This window comes from Pezoporus occidentalis, unplaced genomic scaffold (genome assembly GCF_034315485.1).
Source record: "Pezoporus occidentalis ecotype Australia unplaced genomic scaffold, CSIRO_AGI_Poc_V1 ctg3, whole genome shotgun sequence".
Lineage (NCBI taxonomy): Eukaryota > Metazoa > Chordata > Aves > Psittaciformes > Psittacidae > Pezoporus > Pezoporus occidentalis.
The window spans coordinates 18095585-18118284 of record NW_026914940.1 but is presented as its reverse complement, the minus strand read 5'-3'; the positions used below and the strand labels follow the sequence as shown (position 1 = coordinate 18118284).

At 43.6% G+C, this 22700-nt stretch overlaps 1 protein-coding gene across 6 annotated transcripts in view; it reads left to right on the top strand.

The window, feature by feature from the left end:
- The first annotated feature begins 423 nt into the window (after window positions 1-423).
- OXR1 (oxidation resistance 1) overlaps window positions 424-22700 on the top strand; it is a 224370-nt gene continuing 202093 nt past the window's right edge. For 5 of the 6 annotated variants that reach the window (XM_062627184.1, XM_062627183.1, XM_062627188.1 and 2 more), the window contains exon 1: window positions 424-502. In XM_062627184.1, coding sequence (XP_062483168.1) covers window positions 486-502 — 17 coding nt within the window. In that variant the 5' untranslated portion in view covers window positions 424-485. Of the gene's footprint in view, window positions 503-7669; window positions 7820-22700 lie in introns of those variants that run through there. The other variant, XM_062627182.1, reaches the window with a different exon arrangement.

Below are 22700 nucleotides of genomic sequence, written 5' to 3'. Positions count from 1 at the left end.
ATAGTAATTTAACAAATTGCACCAAAATGAAATTAAGATGTAAATTTATATAGCTGTGTTCAGACTGGCTATTCAGGAAGATCCTGTTTAGTTGCTTTGAGGCACCCAAATTTCACTTGGGCACATGAATTTCCCTTTCAGAGCAAGGGCTTTTAGTTGTTCCACTACCACATGGCATTATACTTAACTCTTTTGTGGAATAATTGCTGTAACAACCTCGGGCTTAAGACCGGATTTGGTTTTAGGTTTTTAACTTCTATCTTTTGTTTCTTAACCTTTACATTGTTTTGCTAGCCTTTGTGTAAAATTGCCAGGTATTCTCTGAAGTTGCACTGTAGGGCGTTTAATGTACTTTTTGTTCAGGATATTAAAATCAAGGTCCTGAGTTGCTTGTTCTAAATATCTCTCTTGCTTCTCATTCAGGTCAACAGAAACAGCCTGTGCAGAGCAGTGCATTCGTAAATGTGAAACAAGCCTTCACCATCATGTTTGGCACTAAGAGGTCAGTTTTCACCTTTGTTGTTACGCTTTTCATCTCCAAAAATAGTGTGGCTGTTGTGTCTGTAATCTGAAAATTTTACATTTTCCGAATGTGTTGTTATACAAAATACACAAGCTAGCTATACTGCTCTTTTTATTCTAGTGATTGGGTTTTCTTTGCAGTACTGCTCTGGCTGCTTTGACAGACATGAGGCATACAGGCCATGTAGCGCAAAGGCAAATGGTATCCCCAAGGCATTATGGGTGTCCTGGGTTCACAGCAACAATGCTAAGAGGGCACTGTTCTAGTGATGTAGGGCGTCCCTCCTGCTTTTGGGGTTTGGCAAGTAACACCAGGACAACAAAGCAGTGGTGTAGGATAGGTTGTTTTTTGCCACTTCACAGAGTCCATACTGAATATAAGGTAACCTCCATCTCTTATTCTGCATGATTCAATGTTATACCCCAAATGTCTCAGAAAAACCCAAACAAACCCAAAATCCAACATTTTTGAATCCATGCTGTCTACTTCCTGCATTTTTGAGTGCTATTCTTAAGTATTAGATATCCTATATCTGTCAGCTGACAGCATGGTCATACTTCCACCCCAATGCCTGCAGCCACACAAGCCATCACAGCATCAGCTTGCCCAGGTACCAGCACCTATGGGTTTTCTACAGGGGAGTGGGAGTTCTCTGTGGAACAAAGGTACTATAGACCATTCCTCCCCTGTGTGAACTCCCTGATTTTTGTGCTTGTTTGAAGGCTTTTGGGTTTCTAGTACAAACTACTCAAAGACTTCAGCGTTTGTGCCCCAGTCACATGGCAGCCTACTGAAACGTTTGTCCTGTGAGTGGCAGAGCACCTTTAATCTGGTACCTGGAGAAGTAGCTCATCTCTTCTGAATTGCTGGGAAGAGGGGAAGCTAGCTTGCCCTTAAGTAGCACATAGGAAGCAGCATGTTGCATGCCTGCAGGAATCAGGGGTGGCAAGTAAGAAAAAGCAGCTTGGTTTTCTGAGGCATTAGCTCCCACAGTGGTTGCACAAGGCTTCAGTGTGAGCTGCATCCTCAACCTGAGTCAGGTGCTACCAGGGGCTGCCGGTCCCTTGTGCTCTTGCAAGCACGGGCACTGCTGCCTCATGAGGCAACAGAGTCAATGGGGTATTTTGTGTCTGTATGAAATGGTAGTGGCTTTTTAGGAAGAGGAAACTTTGGTCTTATTTTTAGGTAAGTGCAGAATCTGTTGTTTTGTCAATATGCTGAGTTTAAGATAACTGTCGCTGAGGGTACAGTAATGAAATTGCAAACTTCCCATTTGAGGATTTCTGCTTTTAATTGTTTGCCTCTGCAGAACATTAACACTCAGGTTAACTAAAGACATTCTGCTAAGTGACATAAACACATTACATTACATTACGTTCAGGTGTGTTAGTTATTTTTGCCACTGTTTAGTGGCATATGAGCTCATTCTGTGCTAATTTAAACATTTTTTTACTCCTAGGATAGTCTCTTTATCTTTTCTTAGCATTATAAAGCAATGGCAAAGTAAAGAATAGTGTTTGATTGGTAGCCTTGAAATGTCATTCTTTTATTTCTTTTTTCCTCCCAGATTGAATCTTGATTACTATGCAAATGAAAATTCCTTGTGAGGAATATTACAGACAAGATGAAATTCTCTTTTGTGGCCACAAACAAGGGTTTATGAGAAAAGGCACATCTGGGGAAATTAAATTCTCTGCTTCTCCTCTGTACTGTGTTCTGCTATTTTGCACTTTGCACAGACAGTTTTGAACCAATTACAATAAATAAAGGATTTCCTACTTCTGGGAGGGGAAGAGGCTGAGTGGATTTCCATACTAGCAGCCTCCTATGTGTAAACTGGGAAATTACATCAAGTGTTCTTGAAATTGGTACCATATATTAGTTAGACAGCGATTGAGTACTTGCCAGGTATTTTGTTCTCCTCATTGCAGTGCATTTTGAATTTAATTTTCACGGAGGACTGTTAACTGTGAATAAGAAAATCTTGAGATTTTATTGATAATTTTTAAAAAGTTGTAAACACCTACAAACAGACTGCCTAAAACTTGAGAGTTTTTGAAAAACTTGAGTTTGTGTCTTGGTTTAAACCCAGTCAGGCATAAGTCAGCCACGCAGTCTCTTTCTCACTCCCTCCCTTCTTTTCCTCCCCCCGCTCCTGGAGGGGTGGGGAGGAGGATCGAAAAGCATGTAACTCCCACGGGTTGAGATAAGAGCAGTTTTAGTAACTAAGGTATAACATAAACCACTACTGCTACCACCAATAATAATAATGATAAAGGAAATAACAAGGGAAGAGAATACAATGCCTCACCACCTGCTGACTGATACCCAGCCCGACTGAGCAGTGAACCAGCCCTTCCTGGTAACACCGAGTTACATTGCAGGCATGACGTGCTGTGGTATGGAATAGCTTTTTGTCCAGTCTGGGTCAGGTGTCCTGTCTCTGCTTCCTCCTGGCTTCCCCTCCTCCCTGGCAGATCATGAGCCTCAGAATGTCCTTGGTCAGACTAAACATTTGAGCAGTAACTAAAAACATCGGTGTTATCAGCGCTGTTCCCAGGCTGAAAGTCAAAAACACAGCACTGCACCAGCTACTAAGAAGGAGAAAAATGACTGTTACTGCTGAACCCAGGACAGTTTGTGACATTAATTCTCTGCCTGGAAAGAAATACTGTATTTACCTGGAAATATCATGAGGAACAAAGCTATTTTTCTATAAGATGTGATAATTTGATGTTAATTTTATTGTAAAATCAATTTTTATTTAGTTCTGATGATACATTGCTAATTAGAATCTCCACAAAACATTTAACAAAATTGCAAAACTCTGACTCAAAAACTGAATCACTTCCTATCACCAGATCGTTAGAAGTTATCAGGTATATAGTGTCCTGTTTCCTTTCTTATTTATACCTTTCTCTTAATTTTGTGTACAGAGTTTATTTATAGTGGATAATCCCTGTTGAATGGACTGAATAATGAAGTCAATAAAAGTGACTGATCAGAACAACTTTGACAAAATTCACATGTGGGGCAGGTATTTCTTAAGTTCTTTGTAAGAAGTTGTGTTGTTAATGTGCACTGACATTGCTAACAAAGAGGTGAATTCCTATTGATTTCAATTTAATTTGAGAGCTGATCCCAGGCTTTTAAATATTGAACTACTGTGGTTTCTCTGTGTTGTCTTGTATTCGGCTGTCATCTTTTTTCTGCTGTGTTAATTTTCCTCCAGTTAATTAAATCAACAATAGACACCAGCATTGGAATAGCAGAGGTCAGTATGTATACCATTGAGTTTCTCATGTGTTGTATTGTTCGTGTTGTGCAATTATTTCAGTCTTGAAAGAGCAATTGCTGATGCTATTGTCCTCTGTGAAAGGGAAAAGTATGTAAATGGCTTTAGAGAAAGGATTTTTATTCGTGGAAACCATCTTGATGTGTGGAAGTTGTTCTGCAAGGATAGGCATCCGGAGGATTTGCAGTAAACTCTGATTGCCTACTGCTGGCATTGTTACGTTCAGGGGCACTCTAGCATGTGGTTACATGTGTTCTTCAGTTTGGGAACAGCTTATATAACACATTTACACTATGTCCACAAGCTGGAGAGTATTTCTCTGGGATGGCGTGCTCAGTTTTCTTTTCCTGCTCTAACCTAGATCAGGGTGCTTCAAAAGATGGCCTAAGTGACAAATGTAACCACCAGTGCCCAGCCATTTGGTCTCTCAGTGAGTTTAGCAGACTTAAAGAAGCAATTGCAAGAAGGTGAGAAGCATGGGGACATTTGCTGAAGTGTGTATGCAGTATGGCTCCATTTCTGGAGTTGCATCCATTTGTCCCTTTTTTTGAGGAGCCTTGCATGGGCATATGTTTCAGTTGGGCTTGGACCTGTGAAGTGCGCAGACTACTAGTAATATCTCTGGCTAATTAGAAGTTAGCTGCCACATCCAAATCTGTCTGGGTTCTCCTGCTGTGTGTAGTGTGTCCTTTCACCTCCATTGGTTTGAACCTCAAGAAGGTCCATAGAGCTAAGAGAGCAGCTAGCACTTGTGAGGTCTGTTGCCAGTGCTTAGGCTGTTGGGGGCTAACCTGTTACCAGGTTTAATTCAAAGTATTTTGGAGGAAAGAAAGAAAAAGCAACAAAAAGAGGAAGGAACTCTGATCTCCAGGCATCCTACTGCTTCATTTATAAGCTCCAGATATGAACAGACTGTAGTGTTTTCAAGGTAATATGGACCTAGTTTTTTCTTTCCTCTTGGCTGCAGAAAGGCTATGTTTACACATGGTTTCTAAATTTCATGGGTTTTATTGGCATTAGTCCTTAACTGTTGCTGTCTTTGTTCTGATACCTCTGCCAGCTTCTAAAGGGTGTCTGCAAAACTGTCCACTGCTGAACACTAAGGGCATGTTCTTTTCTGTGGGATTTTTAAGTGTACAGAAATAATGATCTGTTTTGACCTAAATTCTCATGGTGTTCACTATTGCCTTTCTTTTGCGTTTTAATTGGAAGTAGCGCTGTTTGAATGAAGCCATAACATGCTTTTTCTCTTCTGCACTGTTACTGCATAAACCTTCCTATTGTTGAACTTTGTTATGGTAGTGAACTGCAAAATAATACCTACCAACATGGACTCTTTTACTGCCGTTTCCTAAATAATGACCTTGCAATGTCTTGCACTGTTTTATTGCTTTGCATCCTGGAAGCTGAATAATGCAAAATGATAAAGAGAACAGACATGGTCTAGTATACAGCTATATATAGGACAACAAAATGTGTAACATCCTATACGGACTGTCTTGGTTTTCGAGGGTTATTTCCCCTTTTACAAACCTGGCCATTTTTTCTAGCCTGTGCTTTGCTAAATGAAAGCTCAGATTTATTAACAGATCACATAGCCCTTCAGATAGGGTGACTCAAGCCTTCAGTGCATAGATGGTCTCTCTGTTGCAGAATTCGTCCTTCCAACATGGAATGTGGTTCTCTTCTGATAACCCACAGCTTCTCTCAGCAGCATTTGTTCTGGGTGTGGGTAGGCAAGAAGGAGAGGAAGTGGACCTGAGCAGGTTGATCCAGTTATAAATGATTGCTTGCTCACATCAGATAGCAGCAGGGAAGTTTTCTTCTTCACCCTAGATGTTCACTACCCCAGGGCCAATGGATCCAGGATGTAAGGGATCAAGGTCTCTCTATTTCTGGACAGCTTTATGTGTTTGTACCTCCGGAACTTAACCTTACACCAGAATTTCAGCTTCCCTGCAGATTGGCAACTTATATTTGTCAGGTGTTTCCTTTATCAAGTTTTGCTAAGTTTTACTCTTTTAATTGGATTTGGTATTTGCCACACACACTACTACTGACCCTTTATGCCCAGTTTCCTGTTTTCTGTCCATCTATCTTCTCAGAGTATCTGTTGTGCATCTTCTGCCTCTTGCACTCAGTTTATCCACTTGGACTCAATTGACCTAAATTCTTTATGATCTCCTTGTGACCAGTTCCCTGCGGAACTCTCTTCTCTGCAACTTCGTAGCTGCCTTAAATATACACGTCTGGAAGGCTTACCCTCTGTTGACTTAGTTGAGTCTCACTTCTCTGAATATTACTCCTCATTTTTTACTTCTTTTGGTAATAATGAAACTAAACCCCAAAGTAGCAGTGTCTAACTAATGAAGTAGTAGGATAATAAATACCTGTTTTGCCATGGATCTACAAAAAACGTCATGAAGCATTTACAGATGATGCGGTGGGTTCACCTCAGCCAACAACCAAACACCTGCACAGCTGCTCTCACTCCACTGTCCCATGGGATGAGGAGAAAAGAGAAGGAAGGTAAGAAGATTCATGTATCAAGACAGTAATAAATGAAGTGAAAGTGCACAAGGGAAAATAAGGATGAAGAGAAAGAATAACATCTTTGACAGGTAAATGTTTAGCTGCTTTCTGAAAAGCAGGGCCTCAACACATGTAATAGTTGCTGTATAAGGCAAATGCTCTAACCATGAATATCCCCTCTTCCTTCAGCTTTTATTGCTAAGCACAGCATCATATGGGTGTTGAATATTCCTTTGGTCACTTCTGGTCACCTCTTCCCGTTGTGTGTCCTCCCAGCTTCTTGCCCACTCCCCAGCCTACTCGAGGCAAGGGAACAGAGTGGGAAACAAAGAAGGACTTGATGAAGCAATATTAGCAATACTACTAAGGAATAGCCAAAACATGGATGTGTTCTCAACACTGTTTTAATCAAAGATCCAAAATATAGCACATACACGCTGCTATGGAGAAAATTAACTCCATCTCAGCCAGGCCCACTACAATATAAAAAGCTCAATCAGTGTTCATATTCGGGAGTTTAAGTTACATAAAATGGTTGCATATGGAACAAACCACAGAAAATACGCATTTTTATTTTACCAGTCCATCTAATAAATATTTTTCTTCCTATACATACAAATAAATTCACAAAAACTTTAACCTGTGGTGAACAGCTTTTGAAAATTTCCTTAAAGCAGCTGCATCCTTAACTATAAAATGTGAATTAATATTTGGATATAATCTATGTTTTTAAAAATAAAAGTATAAAAGAAATTTAATTCTATTTGAATTTATCTCAAGTGATTAATGTTTTCTCTGTTACATTTTTACAGAAGTCTGTTTTACAATAAGGTTCCACTCAGCCTCATGTAGAGCCTTTTCAAAGGCATTTACACAAACTAACCAGCCAACCTGGCAGGTATCTTTTTGTTAGAGAAGGTCATCTCCATTTCTACACCAGCTTCATGATGTAGCTCTAATACTCAGAATTATTTAACTCTCCTACTGTGTTTCTTTGTTACATCTTAGAATTTTTGTAAGACCATCTGACTATTGCCTGCAGAGTCTTTAATTATAGGATTACACTTGCACTTCAGTTGTAACCTTTAATACCGTAAGTTCCTTCTTCAAAAGTGGCTGGCACTTGAAATTACAAAGAGGACTTAACATCTCAGTGACTGGATTTTTTGTGTCTGTGTTTTTCTTTGCATTGGAATGCTGGTGTGTTTATTTACTTCTCCAGTTGATCTCAAGTAATTAATGTGTGAGCAAAATTGCAGACACCTTTTTTGTTGTTTTTCCATTTCCCTTATGCTTTAGAAGATTCAGGAGGCACAGAGTTTCTGAGCAAGACCCTTCAGTTATGTTGTGTATGTGGCTGGCTCTTCATTGTAGAGGGGTGCGTTCTGTGTTATACCCTGTTCAAGCTCCTTCTGAAGGGCAAAACCCTGGCATTTCTGAAGTCACTGAAATTCCTTTGCTCCTATTCTGTAAGTCAAAATTTCAACTGAATTTTCTAACAATACTTTTTACCAAGAGTATGCAGGGTGAGGAAAATGCTGTTTGGTTTTGCTTTCAAGAAATGCATCTGGAAGAAAAACATGTCAAGGTATAAACTAAAGGTCAGTCTTGCTGAATGATGAAGTCAGTTGAATGTACTCACACCCCAGTTCAGTCATTTGCTCTTGCACAGGAAAGCATAAAATAATTCCCAGACAAGGATGAACTTTTCCTCAAGCTCAGATTTCATCCTGAGCTTGGGCCTCAGTGTCTTGCAGATACCTCCAGTTGTTGGTATGTTTCCAGTCTTAACAGAACTGCTCCTGTTAGGTTCTGACTATAAAATAACTTTGTAAGATTTCTTTCATTTTTAGGAAATATAGATGAGAGAATTATCAGTACTGCCACACATGACACCTAGTCTCAATTTAAAGCCACTCTAGTTAATTTCAACTTAAGACGTGAAAAGCACATGTATGACAATCAGCACCTAGCAGAGCTAAGTGGCATCATCTAGACTCTGATGTATTTCTCACATGTAGGAATACCTACACTGGTGATCAGAAATATTTTTTCTCTCTGGAGTTGCTTGCCAAATACCACATCTCTGAAACCTTCCAAAGCAGAACTGGTGCCATGTAATGAGGGCTGCTGTTTTGTGCTACAGACTTTTTCAAATACTTCTGGCAATTACATGATTTCTCAGATGTCTGCCTTTCATCAGATGCTTTTTTAAATCCCTGCCCACAATCATAACACTATATTATATCAAAAGGCTTTCCTCCCTGTATCTTTATTTCCTACCAAAAATCCCAATATCCTAATCAAAACCAAACCTCATTCCACAATGTGATATACCTCCATACTGCTTGTATGTGTTACGCCCTGGGGTTAAGTTTTCAATGTGGTGAATAGTACACAAATCCTGTTGACTGCTAATGGGATTTGTTCATGCTGCTCCCTGACACCTTTTTAAACACTCATCCTGGTAATTTATTTTATTACAGTGTTACAGAAGACACTTGGTAAGCGTGTTCTGGTTCTGCATCTGGCAACATGAACCAGTCTGAGGGAAGTGGACCAACGAAATGGCTGTGTCTGTGCTGTATTGCCGCAGACAGTGGTTGTGGGTTGTTGGCTCTGTATTTATGTGGTCATAAATTGCCTGTTTTGCTGACACTTTGAAGTAAATAAAGGAAAGCATCAGCACTGCTGGCTTTCTGGCAGGAAGCCTGAGAGCACGTTGGTATGCCTTGTGTGTCTAGCTAATGCCACTTTGATGGAAAGTTTTAATTAAGTGCATGTCTGTGCATGCAGAGAAGAAATCAAAGGCACTTGAGAAGAAGAAAGTGTATCTGCTCCAGACTCATCGAGGAGTAATTTGGTGAGAGCACTGAATGACTTTCAATTAATTGCAAAATATTTTCTTAAATATTGTTGGAAAGTACAAGAAAATCAGTCGAAGGGAAGACTATAAAATTAGACTGTAGATACAATCCATTTGTTCCATGCTTGTTGGAAGATGTCATGGTAGTACAAGTCAGAGGCGTAGGGATTATGAAACAAATCTGATACCCTGGATTTCATTAAGCTCCCTAATTGTAAATATCAGAAGAGCACTGGAAGCTGGTTTGCCTACAGCCAGTATTTTTGTGTTGTTATTTCTGTAACAATTTCTAAGCTTATAAACATCAAAAAATTCATTGTTAATATGAGTATAATGTTCATGGAAAATCTTCTGTAACTAGGTAGCCATATTAAAATTCTAGCTTTGAAACTGATTACATAGGAGCTTTAGCTCTGTTTCCTGTTCTCATAGTTACAGCAAGAAAATTCACTCAGTTTTCCTCAGACTGTCTAGAGGGATAGCTCTTTATGAAAAGAGCAGTTCTGAGGAGCCTGTATAATTCATTTACTACTAGATATGGTGCATAATTTATTTTGGCTAATGTTTGGTGCATGATTCTTCGTTCTATCAGCATTATAGCAAAGCCAAAAGGGCCAGCCCAGGACTGTAGAGGGCTTGTTGTGTCTTGCTGTATTCAGCATAATACCTGTAATCTTTTAATGGCCCCACTACAGCATGACTTCCACCCTTATATTAATTTTTCAGTCAAGGTAGAAAACGGGCTTTATTATTCACTTTTTGCTGTTCACTTTTTTCCAGAAGAAAAGGAGGTAAAGGAGCTTTCTCAATAGTCAATCCAAAACTGTGCAACAAAATCAGTGAGTGGATGATTGTGTAGTCTTATCTTTTGTCCCTGTTTGATCTCCCATCTTTAGTATAACTCTATGATACTTTTTGCATTTTAAATAACCACAGTGAAAGAACACTAGAGAATTAAGCCTTATAACACAAACCCTTTTGTTCCTCTGTATGACAAATGATTGGTCAGCATTTCAAATACATATTCTTGTGTGAACCATACTGTCAGATGAAACCTTCCTTCATCCCCAAAGACCCAGTTATTTATTTATTTTAGTTTCCTTAACATGAACAAGGTTATTTTCTGAACATAGAATTCTAGGGTGGATTTCCTAATATCATGGAGACATGGTGGGATGGCTTCTATGAGTGGAATGTTGGAATGGAAGGACAGAGCTCTTCAGGAAAGACAGGCAGGGGAGATGAGGAGGGGGTGTTGTACTCTACATCAGTGACCAGCTGGAGTGAGCAGAGCGCTGCCTTGGGGTGTGTTGTGGTTTAAACCCAGTCAGGTAGCTTGTTCACTCACTCCCAGTGAGTGGTGCCGAGCTGACAACAATCGAGGTCCGTGTCCGTCTTCCCCCCCCTGCCTCCCCGCACCGGGGCTCTCCCCTTCCCCGCTCCCGGAGGAACGGGGAGGAGGATCGAGAGAGTGCAACTCCTACGGGTTGAGACAAAAACAGTCCAGCAACAAATCACCACCGCTACTATCAGCTACAACAATGATAAGGGAAAATAACAAGGGAAGAGAATATGATACCACCGGCCAAGAAAAACGAGCTCCACCCGACAGCCCCTGTCCTTCCGGGTAACTCCCAGTCACCCCCCACCCCGGGCATGACGTGCTGTGGTATGGAATACCTCCCCGGCTAGCCCGGGTCAGGCGCCCCGTCTCTGCTTCCTCACAGCCTCCCCTCCTCCCTGGCAGAGCATGAGCCTCACAGAGTCCTTGGTCAGGGTAAACATCACTTAGCAACAACCGAGAACATCGGCTTCACCAACACTGTTCTCAAACTGGAAGTCAAAACACAGCACTGTACCAGTTAACACAAAGGAAAAACATGACTGCTACTGCGGAACCCAGGACATTATCCACCCCTTATTCCATACCATTCACGTCGTGCTCAGATCCCACATTTTCAATACACCATCGCTCTCCCACATATATACATCCATATACATACAGACCAAGAGGAAAAATCATTTTCTTAGTGCATGGACCAATCCCTATAATGCTGCCAAGTCCATTCCGTCCATGATGTTCAAAGTTCATTCTCTGTTGGGATGATGGCTGGAGGGAAGTCAGGGCCAGTCGCTGGTGACCTGGAGACACCTAGTTGATGGGCTATAAAAGCATTACACAGCAGGCAACAGCATACAATTGAGTTCACTGGCTGTTTTCCCCTAAAATCAAATCCCCTTGAGGTATACATCGGACTTCCCCACCTTCCCGCATTACCCACCAAGTATATCCAGGTCCCTGAGCAAAAGCAATCCCACGAGTGGGTTTGCCTTTACCTGAAGCAGGAATTACCCAGACTGTCTTCCCCAGCAAATTCTTCATATGCACCACGGGAACTTTGTCCCCCTCTACAATATGTAACAGTTCTGACTGGGCTGGGCCAGCCCTGTTGGCAGATCCTCTGGTGTTGACCAACCAGGTGGCCTTTGGTAAGTGTGTATCCCAATGCTTGAAAGTTCCCCCACCCATTGCTCTCAGTGTAGTTTTTAACAGCCCATTGTACCGTTCGATTTTCCCAGAGGTTGGTGCATGGTAGGGGATGTGATATACCCACTCAATGCCATGCTCTTTGGCCCAAATATCTATAAGGTTATTCCGGAAATGAGTCCCATTGTCTGACTCAATTCTCTCTGGGGTGCCGTGTCGCCACAAAATCTGTTTCTCAAGGCCCAGGATGGTGTTCCGGGCAGTGGCATGGGGCACGGCGTATGTTTCCAGCCACCCGGTGGTTGCTTCCACCATGGTAAGCACATGGCGCTTGCCTTGGCGGGTTGGTGGCAGTGTGATATAGTCAATCTGCCAGGCCTCCCCATATTTATACTTCAACCATCGTCCTCCATACCAAAGAGGCTTTAACCGCTTGGCTTGTTTAATTGCAGCACATGTTTCACACTCATGAATAACCTGGGCAATAGTGTCCATTGTTAAGTCCACCCCTCGGTCACGGGCCCATCTATATGTTGCATCTCTGCCCTGATGGCCTGAAGTGTCATGGGCCCACCGGGCCAAAAATAATTCACCTTTACGTTGCCAATCTAAGTCCATCTGAGCCACTTCAATCTTAGCCGCTTTATCCACTTGTTGGTTGTTCTGGTGTTCCTCAGTGGCCCGACTCTTGGGTACATGGGCATCTACATGACGTACCTTCACCACCAGGTTCTGCACCCTGGCAGCAATATCTTTCCACAGTGCAGCAGCCCAGATGGGTTTACCTCTGCGTTGCCAGTTGCTCTGCTTCCACTGCTTCAACCACCCCCACAGGGCATTTGCCACCATCCATGAGTCAGTATAGAGATAAAGTACTGGCCACTTTTCTCGTTCAGCAATGTCCAGGGCCAGCTGGATGGCTTTCACCTCGGCAAACTGACTCGATTCACCCTCTCCTTCAGCAGTTTCTGCAACTTGTCGTCCAGGACTCCATACAGCTGCCTTCCATCTCCGATGCTTTCCCACAATACCGCAAGAGCCATCAGTAAACAAGGCATACTGCTTTTCACTTTCTGACAGTTTATTATATGGTGGGGCCTCTTCAGCGCGCATCACCTCCTCCTCTGGTGACATTCCGAAATCTTTGCCCTCTGGCCAGTCCATGATGACTTCTAGAATGCCTGGACGACTGGGATTTCCTATTCGAGTTCGTTGTGTAATTAGTGCAGCCCATTTACTCCATGTAGCATCGGTTGCATGATGTGTAGAGGAGACCCTGCCTTTGAACATCCAGCCCAGCACGGGCAGCCGGGGTGCCAGAAGGAGCTGTGCTTCAGTGCCAATCACTTCCGAAGCAGCTCGAACCCCTTCATAGGCTGCCAGTATCTCTTTCTCAGTTGGGGTATAGCTGGCCTCAGATCCTTTATATCCCCGACTCCAAAAGCCGAGGGGTCGACCTCGAGTCTCCCCTGGAGCTTTCTGCCAGAGGCTCCAGGTAGGACCGTTCTCCCCAGCTGCAGTGTACAGTACATTCTTTACATCTGGTCCGGTCCGGACCGGTCCAAGGGCTACTGCATGAACTATCTCGCGTTTAATTTGCTCAAAGGCTTGTTGCTGCTCAGGGCCCCATTTAAAATCATTCTTCTTCCGGGTCACATGATAGAGAGGGCTTACAATCGAACTGTAATTTGGGATGTGCATTCTCCAGAACCCCACTGCACCCAAGAAAGCTTGCGTTTCTTTCTTATTAGTTGGTGGAGACATTGCTGTTATCTTGTTGATCACATCTGTGGGGATCTGTCTACGTCCATCTTGCCATTTTATTCCCAAAAATTGAATCTCCTGTGCAGGTCCCTTGACCTTACTCCGTTTTATGGCAAAACCGGCTTTCAGCAGGATTTGGATTATTTTCCTCCCTTTCTCAAAGACTTCTTCCGCTGTATCGCCCCACACAATAATGTCATCAATGTATTGCAGGTGTTCTGGAGCTTGCCCCTGTTCCAGCGCATTCTGGATCAGTCCATGGCAAATGGTAGGGCTGTGTTTCCACCCCTGGGGCAGTCGGTTCCAAGTGAACTGGACACCCCTCCAAGTAAAAGCAAACTGTGGCCTGCACTCTGCTGCCAAAGGGATTGAGAAAAATGCATTGGCAATATCAATCGTGGCATACCACTTGGCTGCCTTTGACTCTAGTTCATACTGAAGTTCTAGCATGTCCGGTACGGCAGCACTCAATGGTGGTGTGACTTCATTCAGGCCACGATAGTCTACTGTTAGTCTCCATTCTCCATTAGACTTTCGCACTGGCCATATGGGGCTATTGAAGGGTGAGCGGGTCCTGCTGATCACCCCCTGACTCTCCAGTCTACGGATCAGCTGATGGATGGGAATCAGGGAGTCTCGGTTGGTGCGATATTGCCGCCGGTGCACTGTTGTGGTCGCAATTGGCACTTGTTGTTCTTCAACTTTCAGCAACCCCACAGCAGAGGGATCTTCTGAGAGACCAGGCAAGGTGGACAGCTGCTCAATTTCCTCAGTCTCCAAAGCAGCAATACCAAAAGCCCACCGGTACCCTTTTGGGTCTTTGAAGTACCCTCTCTTGAGGTAGTCTATGCCGAGAATGCATGGAGCCTCTGGACCAGTCACAATAGGGTGCTTTTGCCATTCCCTCCCAGTCAGGCTGATTTCAGCCTCCAGCACAGTCAACTCTTGGGATCCTCCTGTTACTCCAGAAATATAGATGGATTCCACCCCTTGACAGCTTGATGGCATCAGGGTACACTGTGCACCGGTATCTACTAGAGCCTTATACTTCTGTGGGACTGATGTGCCAGGCCATCTGATCCACACAGTCCAGTAAATCCGATTGTCCCCTACCTCCACCTGGCTGGAGGCAGGGCCCCTCTAACAGTCGTCACAGCATTGGACACTTAAGTCGTGTTGAAAGGGATTATTCTTCGTTATCACAGGAGCTGGAGTAAAATCAGCTCTTCCACTCCATCTGGGAAACTGATCACCAGAGACTGAAGCCGTAGCTCTCATGGGACGATCAGTCTTGGCCCTTGCTCCCCTCTTCAGTTCACTCACCCGTTCCTCCAAAGTTGAAGTAGGTTTTCCATCCCACTTTGTCATGTCTTCTCCGTGATCCAGCAGGTAAAACCATAGGGTACCCCGTGGCGTATACCTCCTGTATCTCCTCTCTTGAACAATAGGACGCCTTTTATTAATAGCTGAGACGTGTGTTGGTACACGTGAGGAGCCGGATAAATCAGATAGATTGTCCTTCAATTGTTCGATGTCCTGGGACAGTTTTTTCACAGCTGAGATGATGGAAGGGGTGAGATTGTCTTCGAACTCTCGGAGTTTATGAACCATTTCATCCACTGTTAGTGGTACTATGTCATTCCAGGTTACTGTTGCCAATGAATGGGCATATGATGACGGTGCATTCCGTGTAAGTTTTCGCCACATGGGTCGTGTACATTCAACTTCATCTGGATCTATAGGTGTATCCCCGTTATTCGGCTTGATGTGATAGATCATCTCTACGATGGCCGATTCCCTCAGAGACTGGATGCCTTTGTCTATAGTATTCCACTTGGCCGAACGACTCGTAACATCGTCCTTGTATGGAAACCTTTCTTTCACAGCTGCCAAGAGCCTCCTCCAAAGGCTGAGGGACTTTTTCTCTCTTGCAATTGCTTTGTCAATTCCCCCTTCTCTAGCAAGTGATCCCAGCTGCTTGGCTTCTGTACCTTCTAGTTCGTGACCATCAGCCCCATTGTCCCAGCATCGGAGTAACCAGGTGATGATGTGCTCCCCTGGTTGACGGGTAAAATCTTTTCGCATATTCCGCAGCTCGGTTGAGGTCTGAGGTCGAGAAGTTACCTCTTCTTCTTCTTCTTCGTCATGTGATGATGACTCCTGATCAGATTCTGGACCGGGTGGTGAATTCATTGGTTCTTCATCTCGCTTCACCCTTTTTGCCTCCTTTTTGCTTGTTCTCTTGCGTACAGGGGCAACTGATATTGGTACGAATTGGTCCTCTGGTTTGGCTGCAGTGATTATCACTGTGGTTTGAGTAGCAACTGTACTTGTTACTGGGGGTGGTGTAGCTACTGTGCTTGGAGCTGGGGTAACCGCGCTGTCTGTTGCAGTTGAAGTTTGAGCAGCTGCTGTACTTGCCACTGGGACAGCTGTGCTGTTCATTGCAGCCAAAGTTTGAGTAGCGACTGTTGCTTTGCCCTCAGATCCGCCGACATTCTTTTCCTTTTGAAGGTGCTGGATAGTGTTGAACAAGGCCCTGTAAGCATAGGCCAAGCCCCAGCACGTTGCTGTGATTTGTCCATCTCTGGTATGGCCAGAATGACCACACACCTCATTTAAGTGTTTTACTAATTCTTCTGGATTTTGCAGTTGTTCGGTAGTGAAATTCCAAAGTACTGGAGGGGCCCACTGACCTAGATACTTGCCCATACTATCCCACACACCCTGCCACTCATGGCTGTCCAGCCTCAGGGAAAATCTCTCGGTCCTCCTACATCGTCGTTTGACCCCAGACAAGACCCAAACCTGAATCTGCTTAACTCTTGAAATCAGTAGTGGGTAAAACACACTCTGTATACGTGTTAGCATGGTGATTCCCATCACCATCAGCAAACAAGTCTCAACAGCATTAAAAGGCCATTCAAAAAATTCAAAACTCTCAAATGTAAATGGTCTGGGGGGACGACTAGGAGGGTAAAAGGATGTCTCCTTCCCAGGTTGAGCACCTGAGAAGGAGAAAAAAGATGTGTAATTGCTAAGCACCTCCATCATATACCTCCCAAAGTATAAAGGTGGTGACCACACTGGGAACATAAGCCAGATCAGTTTCATGATCAATGATTCTATTGTATTACAAGTCATTACCATAAAGTACAATGGGATAAAAACCTTAGCCCAAGCCCCACACTTGAAAAACACTAATACAGCAAGTACCGGATGGACGTAAGATATCATATACTGAAACTGTGAGATCAAGAGGAACAACCTTGAGAGCCAATAAATCAGCATTGTGACGAGTGACTATCAATCCAGTCAGATCTGTTCTTATCTCAACCCTTCGTGCCCCACGTTGGGCGCCAAAAAGAACTGTTGTGGTTTAAACCCAGTCAGGTAGCTTGTTCACTCACTCCCAGTGAGTGGTGCCGAGCTGACAACAATCGAGGTCCGTGTCCGTCTTTCCCCCCCTGCCTCCCCGCACCGGGGCTCTCCCCTTCCCCGCTCCCGGAGGAACGGGGAGGAGGATCGAGAGAGTGCAACTCCTACGGGTTGAGACAAAAACAGTCCAGCAACAAATCACCACCGCTACTATCAGCTACAGCAATGATAAGGGAAAATAACAAGGGAAGAGAATACGATACCACCGGCCAAGAAAAATGAGCTCCACCCGGAAGCCCCTGTCCTTCCGGGTAACTCCCAGTTACCCCTCACCCCGGGCATGACGTGCTGTGGTATGGAATACCTCCCCGGCTAGCCCGGGTCAGGCGCCCCGTCTCTGCTTCCTCACAGCCTCCCCTCCTCCCTGGCAGAGCATGAGCCTCACAGAGTCCTTGGTCAGGGTAAACATCACTTAGCAACAACCGAGAACATCGGCTTCACCAACACTGTTCTCAAACTGGAAGTCAAAACACAGCACTGTACCAGTTAACACAAAGGAAAAACATGACTGCTACTGCGGAACCCAGGACAGGGTGGATGAGAAGATAACCAAGAGTTTATGGGTCAGGATTAAAGGGAGGGCGGGGCCATGTGACATCACGGTGGGGGTCTTCTACAGGCCACCTGACCAGGAAGACTGGGTGGATGAGGCCCTCCATAGACAGATGGAGCAGCCTCACATTCACAAGTCTGGGTCCTCACGGGGGAAACTTCAACCAGCCTGGTATCTGTTGGAGAGCGAGCACAGCAGGACACAAGTAATCCAGGAAGTTCCTGGAATGCCTTGATGCGTTGAAAGGGGGAGTCCTGGTTACACAGGATGTGGAGTAGGCTGAGATACTCAATGACTTGTGAAATTGCTTGGATATATTCTGCTGTGCCCAGTGCTGATTGCCACAAGGCTCAGACTTAAAAGGTGGTTGTTACCAAGGGAGAATGGCTTTAACATGAAAGAGGATAAATTTAGATTAGATACTAGGAAGAAAATCTTTGCTGTGGTAAGGCGCTGGCACAGGCTGCCCAGGGAAGCTGTGGCTGCTCCATCCTTGGCAGTGTTTAAGGCCAGGTTGGATGGGGCTTGGGGCAACCTGGTCTAGTGGAAGGTGTCCCTGCCTGTGGCAGGGAGGTTAGGACTAGATGATCCTTAAGGTCCTTTCCAACCCAAATCATTGTATGATGCTATTCTAATGTCTTTCTCTATTCATACTGATGTTTATGAAAAGTGAATCTGAAGACTGGAATAGATAATGCTGCTTTTGTAGCATGAATTATCAGAAGCCATTTCAGATTTATACAGCAAATGGTGAGTCTCATGGGAAGGGGAGAAATAAATGCAGCATATTCGACATAAGAGCAAAAAAGCCATTTATGAGAATAGTTCCAAGAATGAAAGATACCATTGACAGGTTATGTACCTTTTGGCAAATCACTGCATCTTGCATGACTTTTTCTGATCTGAGAGATGAGAAATAGTTTGGCATTTATCTGAAACCAGTTGTAAACAGAATTATGCTGTTTGTCTGTGCATTGTGGAGCAATGCCAGATGCCTCCACTGCTCAAGACAAAGAAGACAAAGAAAGGAATTGTTACGGATAACATAGGGAAAGTCCAGAACCCAGAAAAATTAAGTATCTCAGAGTTTTCCAATGACATAATGAATGCTCTGGTCCTAAGACCTTTGCTGTGGTCTTAAAACCTTAAAGATCACAATTTCACATTAAATTAGAGCACTGGTCCTGACCAGAGTGTAGGGAGATGTGAGAAACGTTGCCCTTACTATAATCACGACCCCACATACCAGGGTTGCATGCAGCTCCTCAGGCAGTGCCTAGGCAGGCTCTGGACTTCGGTTCAGCAGTATGTGAATACTAAAAAGTGTAGGAAAAAACTTCTTAGTGTGTCGCACAGGAACTGGTTGCCACAAGGTTGTATGGTCTCCATCCTGGGAAAGAATAAAAACCTGACTGGTTATGGCCCTGATCGATCTGTGGCAGCTGATCTGGCTCGGAGCAGGAAGATGGACTGGAGGATCCCCAGAGCTCCCCACCAGCCTCAGTGACTCTCTAGTCCACTGCTGGCTATGAAACATGAAAAAAATGCCTCTATATTATGAAGTATCCAAACCACAAATTCCTGGGAGCAGGGAAGCTTTGTCCTACTGTTTGTCCTGCTGCTTTCTGCTGTCTGCATTGATTTCTCTTAGGACTGGTCTTGGCCACTGTCCCCGAGGATGCTGAGCTAGGCTGACCATTGGTATGATGAGAATGGATGTTCTTTTGTGTTAAGTGGATACTGGGCTGGACTGCAGCTGAGGAGTAAGTCTGATTAGGGAGGAGAGGTTATTTAGGAGAAGAAGGTAAAGCAATGCAGCTACACCTACGATCCATGAAGGGAGAGTCTTGACACTGAGCCATGCTTTTCAATAGGCTTTGTAACTCTGGTTGGAGATGCTGGAAATCTGGGCGACACCAGTATCCCCAGTCTGATACACCTGGCCTGCTGGTGGGCCTCAGCAGCCGAAGTGCAAGGCAGGCTGGTGCCCTTTGCTCACCGCTTCTCTACGTAAACTCAGTGCCGCTTCCTCTTAATTTTAACTGCATTAGTCCAGTTTTTGGGGACCTGACATTATCCAAAGAGCTGAACAAATTGACGTTTGTGACATTTGACCACTGGGCAGCAGAGAGCCTTCAATTTGAGTTATAGCACTTTAGTTTGAAATGTGATGCTTCTGAACTTAGGAATGGAGATGAAGCAAAGTAAAGTTAGGAAAAACAAAACCTCCAAGCTCCAAAGACTGTTGCTTCTTCAACTGAGTCCTTCATGTCTGTCTTTATAAATGTCAGTTTCTCTGTAAATAAACAATTTGCTCTTTTAAAATAATTGGTGATGGCTCAATAACTCATCTTTATTATTGTATATTTTAAATATGCAGACATCAGCATGTCAAACCTGTGCTCTTTGGGGAAAAAAAAAAGGCTTTAATCATATTCAGACCTAGCCTCCCTTTCATCTGGTAGTTTACTTGCTTTGACAGGTGAATATAACTTTCTGAGATCTGTGTTTTGTTTTCGAACCCACTTGCCTATTTATATATCTTTCCTTATGTAGAGCTTGTAATTTGTATTTTACCTTAACTGACACCAGTCAGATAAAGAGGCATGTTTGTGGACATTTGCAGATTATTTATTATATTCTAGTTGCTATTTATAATATTTTCTCCTGAAAATAAAGCGTTTCTCGTGTAAAAAGGGAGGTAAGCAAAACTGCACATGACAATGCAGAGGTATTTCTTATTATTGCAATTCAGTAAACACCACACTGGGTGCTGCCTACAGGAAATCTCAAGAGGGAGTTTTTACAAAGGTGTGTAGTGACAGTTCAAGGGCATATGGCTTCAAACTGACAAAGGATAGATTTAGACTGGGTGTTAGGAAGAAAATTTTTACTGTAAGTGTAGTGAGGCATTGGCACAGGGTGCCCAGAGGAGCTGTGGCTGCCCCATCCCTGGCAGTGTTCAAGGCCAGGTTGGATGGGGCTTTGAGCAACCTGTTCTAGCGGAAAGTGTCCTTGCTTATGGCAGGGGGTTGGAACTGCCCCTTCCAACCCAACCGGTTGTATGATTCTGATACTGTACTGAGTAAAGGATATCAACACTGTTGTTGCTTGGGTATCTTCTTCTGTGCCCAATGCTTTAAGGCTATAATATAGCTCTGCTCCTTATTTTAGTTAATGGGAAAGAAAGATGAGAAGTTCTGTTTTCATAAGAGGTTGTATGATGTAAGGCTTCCAGGCCCTCCTCTTTGAGGAGGCATTGAAGTACCTGGTTGCTTTGGTGGGGAGTCTGTAGCCATACAGCAGTGATGGGGCGATTCACTAATGCTGTGCTAGGGGAGCTGTCAGAGCCTAGCACTAGCACCGAAGGAACAGGAAATAGATTAATTCCAGTTAAACACAAGTATGAAACTACCCCTTTGAGGGAAGGGTGAGAGCAAATAGCTGGTGGACTGGCCCACAGTGAAATGATAGCATGACCCTTCAAAGGGGAATGGGACTTTTGCAAGCAGAGCAAGACACTGGCTTCAGGACAGGCATACCTACAAACAAATACTGTTTTATTCAACCATTTACATGTTTTATAAAAAGTACTAGCAGCAGAAACAATGATAAGCTGCCCGATACTCTGATGACATCTGTCCATAGGAGATCCTGTTTAATTGAGGCTTGCTGAAAAAAGCTTGGCTCGCAGCAGGTACCTTTCTGCCTGTGCTATCACAATTTCTCTGTGCTGTCAGAAACAGCTATGTTTTATTTTCACTTTCTGGACAGCCGTGTTTCCTCATGCCAAGGCTGCCCTTTGGGCCTGCCCCTCTGCAGTGTGATTTGTGTCAATAGAGATCCAGGACTCCTGCACTGAGAGAATAGTGTCTGCATGCATCATCTTTAATGTAAGGATAGACTTACATTCTCTGAATTAATTCCAGTTCATAAAGCTGACATTTAATTGACATCAGAGTTAACCATAAATGTCCTCAGCAGAGTTAGTCCAGCTTTCATGTTTTAATAACTGTGAATGGAACAGAGCCCCAGGTAGATTCCTTTCAAGGTAGATTCATTAGGGCAAAAAAGATCATTATCTGCTGGTAATGGATTGTTTCTCAGTAAGATAAACGGATGATTTGAACTGCCAGTGTAGGCTTGTTTTAATGACAAAGGGAGCAGGTGAGCCATGGTATCCTGATTATTCATTTTACTTCTCTTTTTAAAAATCCTTGAAGACCATAGAGTATTGGAAATATACTGTCCTGTCTACTAAAGAGCAGTAGCAGAAATGAGGTATCTCAGAGCTCCCTCTGTGTCCACCTCCTTAGCATATACTTGGCTGAACTTTGTCTAATTCTTTTCAAGGTGATGTGTGGATTTGGTGTCAGAAGAGAAATAATGGAAGCAGTTTCCATCCATTTCAGCTGTTCAGTCACTCATGCTGAGTGATAAGCACTGAACAGATCTGGGTATCTGCTATGTCTTATGATGAGCATATAGTGAGAGGGTCTCTGCTGTGCTGTATTCTCTAGTCCGTGGACAACATTCATAAGACCAGGATGAGAAAAATTTGGTGATAGCCATTAGTCTACTGGAGAAAATTTTATATGAAGGAAAACATGCAATGTGGCAATATCTTGTCATGTATGACAGTGCTGGTGTGGTAATGGTAGAATCCTGCCTTGCTCATAGTGATCTATTCCCCTGAAACCCCTTCAGGGGGGTTTCACGTGGGTGTGGGGTCTGCCTGTGTTCTTCCCCTTCTGTTCAGTAAGGGCTGTGTTCACAGGTACAGCTCTGACTGCAGCTGCTGCACAGGAATAAGGAAATCCTTATTGCTTATTGATTGAGAGATCGAATTTAATAGAGGCTTGCTGAGAGAAAACTGTTCCTTTGGTGAAGCACAACCTCTTTCTGTGGCTTCTACGTCCTGTTTGCATTGGCATACTGAAATATGTTTGTTTGAAAAAGTGTATAGTCTCTTTCTTAAAAAAACAACACAGTCATTCCCTGTATCTTATTTACCAGAAGCATTCCCTCCTGTACTTCTCCAGAGAGAGAACAGATTTCTGAGCTGCCTGTGGTTCTGTACTTCTTGCCTCGTGACATTTCCTCACAGGAAATATTTGCAGCTCATGCGAATGTTGAGAGTTTGCTCTCGGTCCTTGTGACTAGCAATGGCTAAGATACATGCAGTTTCAATCCTGGAAAAAGTTGACCTTGTGATTCCTTTAATAATGGAAGCTATTTAGG